This window comes from Saccostrea echinata, unplaced genomic scaffold, assembly GCF_033153115.1.
Source record: "Saccostrea echinata isolate AGI-Se365-2 ecotype Australia unplaced genomic scaffold, CSIRO_AGI_Sech_v1 ptg000018l, whole genome shotgun sequence".
Classification (NCBI taxonomy): Eukaryota; Metazoa; Mollusca; class Bivalvia; order Ostreida; family Ostreidae; genus Saccostrea; species Saccostrea echinata.
The window spans coordinates 5,893,191-5,903,297 of NW_026889767.1; the positions used below are offsets into that span (position 1 = coordinate 5,893,191).

The following is a 10,107-nucleotide window of genomic DNA, read 5'->3' on the forward strand; positions in this document are numbered from 1 at the left end:
TCGACACTTTTCCTTAGGTTCGATCTTAGGATAGACATTAAGTTTTCTTGGTGTCACACTTTTAAAAGTTTAAAACTCCTTATTTTAGGTATTCAGGTCAGTCAAGGTTAAGCCTTCGGTTCGGCATGAATCAGTCTGTTCTAAACAACGCAGAAATGTCATGTATGAAAAATACTGTGAAATCATCCTCAAAACTTACCTTCGTTCTTTCACTAGAAGGTTTGAATGGATATATCATTCCATAATAACTAATTTACTCCAATAGAGGTATTCACAAACACAAAATAACACAAATTTGAATTCTCCATGATTTTTTGAGCTCTGTTTCATCCGGGCTTTTAAGGTGCTCTCTTTTCGGGTCGCGCTGTGTGTATAAATACCGACGCTCGTCAGCTGTTAACTGTCATTCGTTACTAGCTTATTCCAGCGACACTTACGATGGCTTCCCTGTTCCATGAGAACATTTGGATTCAACGGGGCGTAGAAGTAATTTTACAGATGGTAGTGAGGGACCAGAGAACGGGAGAAGAGTTTGCTGTCCTCAACATGGGAAGAGTCAGAGTGGGTGATGTTGCCAGCTTTTCCAGCCGGAGATCCAGACACACTCCATATTCCAGGCACAGTCCCTACAGGAGACCAACACCAGCAGATTACCCTGACCCAATATACCATCCGCGGCCGGAAGAGGAAGGACGAAACTTTCAACTACCAGATTCTCCAGAATCCCCCCCCCTTCGTCACCAGCAGCAGGGGTAAGAATCCAGCAGCTCCTCAACGCTGCAGTTCCACCATCACCACAGCCGCAGGACCGGGCCGTAATCCAGGGTTGTATCCCCAGGTGGGGGATACAAGCACCCGTAGCGGAGGGGTATTGTGTGCTCTGCTTATGTGACGGTGAACAAAGTAATTTCTTCTGCGGCCGATGCCTGCAGAGGCCTGCGTGTTATCTCTGTGCAGCGCGACTAATCGACAGAGAAGGCTGTCCCCTCTGCCGGTATGGCTGCCCAGAGCCAGCCCCTGTGCCTGCGCCCCCCACATCACCACCTCCACCACCACCGAGGAGAACTCTCTCCCAGAGGAGAGAGTTTGGGGAGTACAGCCGCCAGGCTGAGACAGGGATTTCAACAGGCCGAGGCCGACGTCCCAGGGAGTAAACCCTGTAGAAAAAAAAAACAACAACGGTCCTTTTAAGGACCAACCAGGGAGTAAACCCTATAAAAAATCAACCAACGGCCCTTTTAAGGGCCACTTTAATGATTCGAAAAGATACCTTTTTTGATACACAGTTGATTACAAAAGAAACGTCTCATAAAAAAAACACTCAAGGGGTCACGGTTGTTTTAAAAATTAAAATTAAATTAATTTTATTAACATTAATTTTTTAAAAAAAAAGAAATAAGAAATTTTTTTTTAAAATTTTTTTTAAATTTTATTTTATGAATATAGAACTCTTATTTTTTTTAATGAAAGATATTTATGAACACCTAATGATTTTTTATTTATCACATAAAACACTTATAATAAAACAGCAAGTCAGTTAGAAAAAAAAAAGGCTACTCATTGTGATGTCATCAGTCCCTCTAGAAAGAATAACAACAAGTATATATTTTTCTTTTTTATTTATTTGTGAGAACAACAACAAACAACAATAATAACAACAATAACAATTTTTTTTTTACAATACATTTTGATAGAAACATTGACAAGTTTGTCCATGACCCGTTAGTCTTTTATGATAAGTGTCTTTAAACCATTGAGCTACATAATGATCTCTTTGTAAAGCTGTAGGATGGTCAAAGGGAAATAACCATTCATCTGCTTTGATTTTCTTCATATGTCTTTGATGTAAATAATACACACAATATTGTCCACACACATCGGTATTCCAATCTTGATATCGATACGGATTATAAATCCATTGATGACCATGACCCTGAATAAAATCTTGAATTTCTTTTTGTAAGGGAGGAAATCCATAAGAATCAAAATATTCTACCACTGGACTGCTTACATATAAACACACCCAATGTTCTCCAGGTTGATCTTGAGGATCTGTGTTGACTACAATGGCTTTTTCTCCAAATTTTAATTGATCTGGTAATAAATCTAAAGGATACACTCCACCAAACGAACTCTTTAATTCTCTAGATAACACTTCTCTCAACTGTCCTGTATCCATTAGTAATCAATGCTCACTTCTCTCTGTTTGTTGATTTCTAAGAGGTTATCAAATTCTGCATACACCACACAATTTAAAGTGGTAGCCGTATTGTTCGTAAATTGGACTTCTACTCTTAAATTTCCTGTTTCTATGAGATGGAATTTATCCGATTGGGCCTCTTGATCTTTCGTGAAATCCCAGCCCCATAAAGTGTATCCGTTTTTATACTCTTCTAAGGTGATGTCCGGAGCCCAATCTTCTCCTAATTTTCCCAAAGCTTGATACATACTCAGATAAGATCTCAGATATAAATCTTCATTAAAATTAGGTTCGAAACAACGAGTCATCATGGTCTCTCCATTGATACTAACATCTAATTTTTTAATCCCAAAATTTTGAAAATTAAAGGGATTTTTAGTTTTATCTCCATTAAAAGCTGCATTCTCCACAAACCCTAAAATGAGCCTTTTTGGCATCTGGCCTTGAAACAGATGATCCGTAATCTTAGATTGAGTTCCTGTAGGTATGGTAAAACTTTTGACTTCCACTCTTCTTAATGGATATTTGGCTCTGTGAGTATTCAAAGTTTGATTGATGTGATTCATTAAAGTAGGGGAAGGTTTCACTTTTCTCACCCACAAGACCATACTTAATATTTTGACTTTTCCCGTATTGGCTTGAGCTGTCATCATGTAGAAATCAGGTCTAGCTCGATTAAATCTCAAACGGACGTCAACTCCATTCGGTAGAAATCGATCTTGTTGAAACAAATCCAGATGTAAACGATCCAACAAAGTAATTTTCTTACTAGCATCTATGGCTTCATGACGTTTTCTGTATCCTTCGTTTTTAGAATTGGCTGGGTATGCTGGGATGATGGGTTTGTTAATGGTCACAGTATTAGCGTTGGAAACATTAAATGTCTGATTAGCATCCACATCAAGAGCTGCTAGCCCTCTTTCGTCCATGTGTCCTGCTGTATCTTTTTCCCATAGACTACAAGCTTTCATTTGTGTGGCTAAAGTTCTGGGTTTGTAAGACAGTAATTTCTCCAGATAAGCTTTGTAAGGATAAGTATCGGTCCCTGGAGTGATTATTTTTCCATTGACATTGACATCGATTTCCGTAAACAAGGAATGTAAGATATTATTCACTGGGGCTGTTTTAGCAGGATCTCCAGCCAGATCACTTCCATCATTTTGGACAAATTGACATACCATTTGAAGATAAGTTTGAGATAAATCTAGATATTGATCTCCTTGTCCTTTAATTTCAAATTCGATCGGAGCTGTCTCGGAATCTAAAGTACTAGAAATAGGGTAATATTCTTCCCATTTGGACTCTTCTAAAGCAATATTAGTGGGAGGGACTTGGAACAATTGTAAATTGTCCATCCCACAGGCACAGGAATCGGGTTGTAACATGATGTCTGTCTACTAAGATTGATTTTTCACAAATGAAACTCTTCTCCCTCACACTCCTCTATTTATAGTCTCTCAGTCAAAGACATCTAAAGACCTTGTTTTCTTCTTCACTGGGGCTGTTAATGGTACATTACCTCCTTGATTTTTTCTTTTTCTCTTAGGACCTCCTCTAGCCAACAGAACTCTTTCTGTCTGTTTTATTTTTCTTTTCTTACTATCTCCTAGATTCATTTTTTGTTTCACCATTCCCGAAGTATTTTTCAGGGCTTGTATTCCATGAGTTTTGATAGCATCTTTTAAAGATCTCTTATTTTCTAACACATCTAACCCCGTTCTAGCAGCAGCGGTCAAGGCATGTTTAGCTCCCGTTTTCAGTAAATCTGTAAAAAATCCTTCCCCTCTTTGATGGTTTTTTGGGGGTGGATAATAATAAGCTGGTGGGGGTGGGGGTGGTTGCTGTTGACCCCCTCCTAATATTCCACCTAATAGATTACTGACTAGTGGAGCTGCTAATTTTAACACCGGAGCTAAAAGACCAAACCCGTGTCCTTTTTGTCTTAATAAACCTTTATGATAAGTCCAACCGTGTCCTCTGTGTCTTAATATTCCTGGATGATACTGCATGGTGATCACTGTTCTTAAAAACTGACTTTTCTGCACTCTGAGGACTTCCTTTTATACCCCTTTTTTTTTTTTAGGGCTGAATACAATATAAACAGCATACCAGACAAACCATGACTCCCAATAGGATGTAACAAAAAAGCTGTACACTCATCTCAGTACACTTTTCTAAAATGAAGTTTGACTAGAGTTTTTCCACTTAAAAAGGGCATGGGTTTTCCTAAAGGTGTCATGATGTGTATCTCAATGGTATCAAAATGTTTTTTACTCAAAGGGAGATATTCCGCACGGATGGGTTCCCATTTACATTGATTGTCTTTGTGTTCAAATTGACAAGGGACCACTCTTAATAATTTCAAGGCATTCGATCCTACGGTCTGGGGTTGAATCAGATCACAATACACATACATGGATTTTAAATTTCGATATAAATCTACAGTGTCTGGAGCCAGATAACTGATATTAATCCATTTGGTCATGTCTTCTGTCCAATTTTCCGGGACTAATTTAGAATCATGAAATCCTAATTTATAAGCCAGACTTAAGGGAAGACGTACAAAGATGGGAATTTGACGTAAATGAGTGACATAATTCACTCGATTGAAATCCTTCCGATAATTAAATTTCATCTCAATTTTTGAGGGTTTTTCTTCTTCTTCTTTCAGGTCTTGTATCACTGTCTTTAAGCTCTGTTTTAAATTTCCATACACATCATCATCGTCATCACTTCCTTGATCTGTGGGTTTTTTTTTCTCGGTCCATTTGTGATACTTTTTCCAGATTTTTTTCATGGTCTGTACTAAACCTTCATTGATTTCTGCCAGGATAGCTGTAGGGTTAGGATAAGGTCCCGGTCTAAATCGAAGTCGATACAAATTCAATTTCTCTTTAGGATCATAAGTACCGATTAACCAATAAGCTTTACTCCAATCTACTAAAAGCTGGGTTTGTTGAAAAGTAATGGGAGTACTTTTCAATAATTGAAACCGTCCCCACTGGTACTTATCGGGGTCCTCGAGATCCAGTTTCTCAGAGGGTGAAACGCCTTTAAAAAAAGGTGGAACTTTTTCCACTATACACACTTCTATATATGATTCATCCTGACTTATATTTTCTATACTACAAGGATAAATCATTTCGGTTAATGCTACTTCCCATTGACCATCCGTTAAATCCACAGATTGTGGTAATAAAGTTTTAAATTGAGCGGTCGTATTCCCCGGAAAAGATTGCATGGAGCTATCACTAGGTAATGTCATGTAAAAACTACTGTTCTCAGCCATGTTCAGTAAGAGACTGAGAGATATTTACTTCTGACCTTTCTATTTATAACAAACAATATTTCTTTTTGTTTTAAACAAATTTTTTATTTTGGATATATTTACACATCTTCTGTCATGGAAATCACTTTTTGAAACACCTCAGCTTCGTCTTCCTGTTCCATCTGGTCTTTAATCTTTGAAAAAGGAATGCGACAGTACAGGTAGTTTATACGGCCGTAATGGATTGGAATCCCCAGTTGATCTTTTTTCTGCTTCCGGTGGAATAAATCACGAAGACAGTCTTCTAAATTCCACCACCAGTTACTTTCTTCCAGAACAAAGGGAGTCTGAAGATTACCATGACCCGTGATCGCCCATTTGTATTCATAATAGCAGTCCTTCATTCTCACCCTCACTTTAGAAGCTTTAGGATGTAAGAATTTCACTCTTTTTTCCATCCACACATCATGAATAGAATGTCCTGGATGGGTTTCAAAGAAATCCAGGATCGCTCCTACTTTAGTTTTCATCCAGGGTCCCTCCTTGTCAATACATCCAAATAAACTCTGACAAGACCAACGATACTCCATCCTTAACTATTGTTATGCTCTCTTAAAAGAATGACAGATTTTTTGTTTTTTAAAACAAAATATCCCTTTATTTATACCCTTTGTGTATCTATTTTTAGTAAATATACTTAGCACGAGATCTAATTCTTAAAACACCTGCAGAAGAAGAAGAAGGATACTAATTTTAGACCCCCTTTTTTTTTGGTTACTATAATTAGAGCACGAGATCTGATTCTTAAAACACCTGTAAAAAAAAAACTTTTTTTTGGCTAAGTCAAGCTACTCCTTGTGACATCATACTCATTGTGAGGTCATAGAAAGAAAAAGAATAAGAGATTTGTGTTTCTATCATTTTTATTCATAACAAGAACAAATAATAACAAACATCATTCAGAATAACAAACATATTTATTCATAACAATAACAAACATTCAAAAAAACTAGGTTACTGTTTGTGTATTTGTAGTCTTTTTAGGGGTATGATGCATCATCGTAGGACTAGGCATAATGTATCCTACGGAAGAACTCACACAGACCATCCAATATTCTCGATTAGTATCATGTAAAGCTAACATGACCACACTGGTAATGATAAGAGATACACAAATGAATAATTGGGCGAAATAAACAATTTCTTCTCGAGGCACATTCTCTCCACAAAATTTCCAATGAGGAGTTATTGAATGAGATCCGTTTGGGGAATCCATGAATCGAAACTAGGAGGGTATCCTTTCCACCGCACTTTGACTTCTTGAATGATTTTTTTCCCTACACGTCGCTTTTTATACCCCAAGATTTCTTCTACTTCGTACACATCATCTTTTTTATTAATCTGTTGTAATTCTTTCTCGTAAAAAGTGCCTTCTAATTCCTCACCATGATCATCTTGGATTTTATACACATAAGGATATCTTCCAGGCACTCTTTTAGAAATGGTAAACAATTCCGTAGTCCAATTGGGTAAATATCCTTTTTCAAAAGTGCGTTTAGCTTTACTAATGCGGACCCGATCTCCTTGTTTAAATTGAGGTTTTTTAGGGAATGTTTGAGATTTTTCCCCATATAAAGTTTTCCAGACTTTTAATACATTTGAAGCATTCACTTGAGCTGGTGCTCTTTTAATACTTCGATGATAAGAATGATTGTAAGCATATACTAAATCCGGTAAGACGTCTAAATATCGTCTGGTTTTATGACGAGTGAAATAACGCCACATGCGTGCTTTGAGGGTTCTTTGAAATCGTTCCACGATACTGGCTTTAGTGTCCGTATTACGAGTGGTAAAAAAATGAATGGATTTAAAAGCTTGTAAGAATTCTTTATTGGTAAATTCTTTGCCTTGATCAGATTGAATGCGGATGGGACGTCGACCGTCTTGTTGAAAAATCTCTCGTAATCCTCGAATCATTTCCTTTCCCGTTTTCTGTTTTAAAGGCACTACCCAGGCATATTTAGATAAGACGTCAATGGCACACAATAAAAAAGTATATCCGTCATTGTGTTTCTTTAAACTGGACACATCTGCTAAATCTAATTGCCATTGTTCATCTATATCGGTCACTCTAGTTTGTTGTCTCCGGAATTTTCTTTGAATGGGTTTATGTAAAGTATAAGTATCTTGCTCTTTTAACCATTCTCGAATCTTTTTCAGGGAAATCTTATGTCCCAGACTTCTGACCTGACGATACAAAGCTTGTAGTCCTCCGTACCCTCTTTTAGGATCATAATAAATCTCTTTTAAAATATCTTCCACTGGTTTCTTTTTCATTTCTTCTTAGGTAAAGGAAGCCAATTTTCTTCAATTTTTGCTAATTTCTTTTCTTCTTCTTCGAGTTTGGTTTTTAATTTCTGTCGAGCTAAAGGACTATATCTGGATCCTACCCTTGTCCCTACAGGAGTTGAAATGGGTTTTTTAATGACGGTTCCTGGATCTTCTATAGGACTACTTACTGGAGTGTCTAAAAAGGAAGAAAATCCACTATCGTCTCTTTCTTGACTTTTAGGAGTACTGATTTTTCCAGGTTTCTGCATGGCTTTTATAAGGTTTCCATTACTCAGGTATTCCAGAGGAGTACGGGTCTCTTTTAAAGCTTGAGCAAATTGTTCTAATCCTGTAGGAACCGGATGATTTTTCAGAGTATGAGATCTCATACTATCAGCCATTAAATCCACAATGTTAGAATTGACAACTTTTTGACCTCGATAATTAATTTCACCTTCTTTATTCCAAGTTAACACTTTAGGGTTTTTCTTTAAATGATTTAATAATAATCCAGCTTTTCTTTTCATGTTTTTATTGACGGTTTCAAGAATTTCATCGTCAATCTCAGCTGGGGCTGCTGGTGATCCTGTTGCTGCTTCTGCTGGGGCAGGTGGAACTGGTCCTGCTGCTGGAGCTGCTGCTGCTGCTGGAGCTCCTGCTGCTGCTGCTGCTGCTGCTGGTTGAGCTGATGGTTGAGCTAATGGAGTTTTTGTAGGTTGTTGTCTAGCTTTTTCTAAATAATTTCTATAGCGATGAAGTTCTTGACCATATTAAGCGACTTTTTCTTCTGGGGTTAAATCTTCACGTCTTGTAATGTCCTCTAATTCCTGACCTAAACTGAGAGTAGATTGAAATTCGGGAGGTTTCGGTAATTTTCCTTTAAGTTCATTCAGTAAGACTTCAGGAACTAATACCATTTTACGACTCATTTTTTTACCCTAGGAGAGATGCTGCTCCTATAAGTAAAGGACCGAGTAAAAGAGGGAAGAGGCCTCCTTTTTGCTGGACTAACAAAGCTCGTCTTTTCTGAATAGATTGAGGTTGAATTAGTCTCCATAAGATGTGTTTCTTTGGAGCTAGTTTTCGTTTCTGAACCGAACTGAGAGGTAACACTCCTTTTAATAGGTTGTACACAATCTCACAAATCTTCAGGATACAATCTCCAGAACAATGTTTTAAAATACTTGTCTTTAAGGGTGAAGAATAATGAGGATTAGATAACACTCTTAAAAGAGCCCCATGAGATTTTAATCTTGTAGAACAACAAGTCTTCTTCTTCTTCTTCTTCTTAGCCATCCTTTTCAAATAATGAAGAGGTGTCCCTCACTGTGTCCTCCTTTTATACTCTTTTTAAGGAGGAGGAGCATACATGCCATGTTTGTCTTTCTCATGTTTATCTCTATTTTTTTCGGTGACATAGATTTTGGAACAATATCGGCATTTATATCTCATTCCTTTTGGAAGTTTAGGTGTAGAAGCAGATAAAGGTTGAAAGCGGGCTATTTTAGGAGTCTGTATGGGTACTTTAATTCCAGGAGAAGGAATTCCTACATTAACTTGAGGAAATAAATCCGGGGCTCTTTGACTGCCTATGGGTGCCATAGCACGATCCATTCTCATTTCAGCTTGTTTCTTTAATAACTCTCCAATAGTTTTTTGTCTTTGTTCTTTATAATACTGATTGATTTCGTTTCTTAGCCTTTCAGGCATAGCTTTACGTTGAGCTGGAGTTTTTGGAGTCGTTTTTTTTCTTTCTAACACCAGTAGGGGTTTTTCTTTGAGCAGCAGTTTTTCTCTTTTGAGTAGGTTTTTTCTTCTTCTTTCTGCTCTTTTGAGCCACTCCTCCTACTCGGACCATCCAGTCGGGAAACACTCTTTGATTCTTATTATTGACTCTTACAACTACACTTTTCAAACGACGAGCACGTCGTTTTTTAGGGGTATTCCATTTAAATAAATGACGAATGATGACTCCTCCTAAAAATCCTGCTCCGCCACGTTTTAAAATAGCTTTTTTTCTGTCTTCCTCAGTAGCTGATTTATCAGCTATGATACCTAAATCTTGACGATGATGATCAATAAATCTCTGAGTCTGTTTATTAATGGGTAATACTCCTTTCATTAAATTTCGAGCTCCCATAGCAAACCAATTCAATAAGGCTTTACGCCCTAATTCAATTAAATGAGCTCGCTAAGCAGGATCTTTTTCCCACTGTAAACGTCTTAAAGTTTTCACTAATTTACTCTTGGCTGATGGTGCCATGATCAGAGTTGAATGATAAATGACAAGGGTGAGGATGATACATTT

General features: G+C 37.4%; 1 protein-coding gene across 1 annotated transcript; it reads right to left on the bottom strand.

Moving 5' to 3' along the window:
• Positions 1-2,178: 2,178 nt before the first annotated feature.
• LOC133189474 (uncharacterized protein F54H12.2-like) lies at positions 2,179-3,585 on the bottom strand. Its single transcript, XM_061324842.1, has one exon. The coding sequence runs from the start codon at positions 3,583-3,585 to the stop codon at positions 2,179-2,181; it is 1,407 nt and encodes a 468-aa protein (XP_061180826.1).
• Positions 3,586-10,107: the final 6,522 nt, after the last annotated feature.

Excerpts from the sequence above, each read along its gene's own strand:
- LOC133189474 (XM_061324842.1), bottom strand. The coding sequence starts at position 3,585 with ATGTTACAACCCGATTCCTGTGCCTGTGGGATGGACAATTTACAATTG.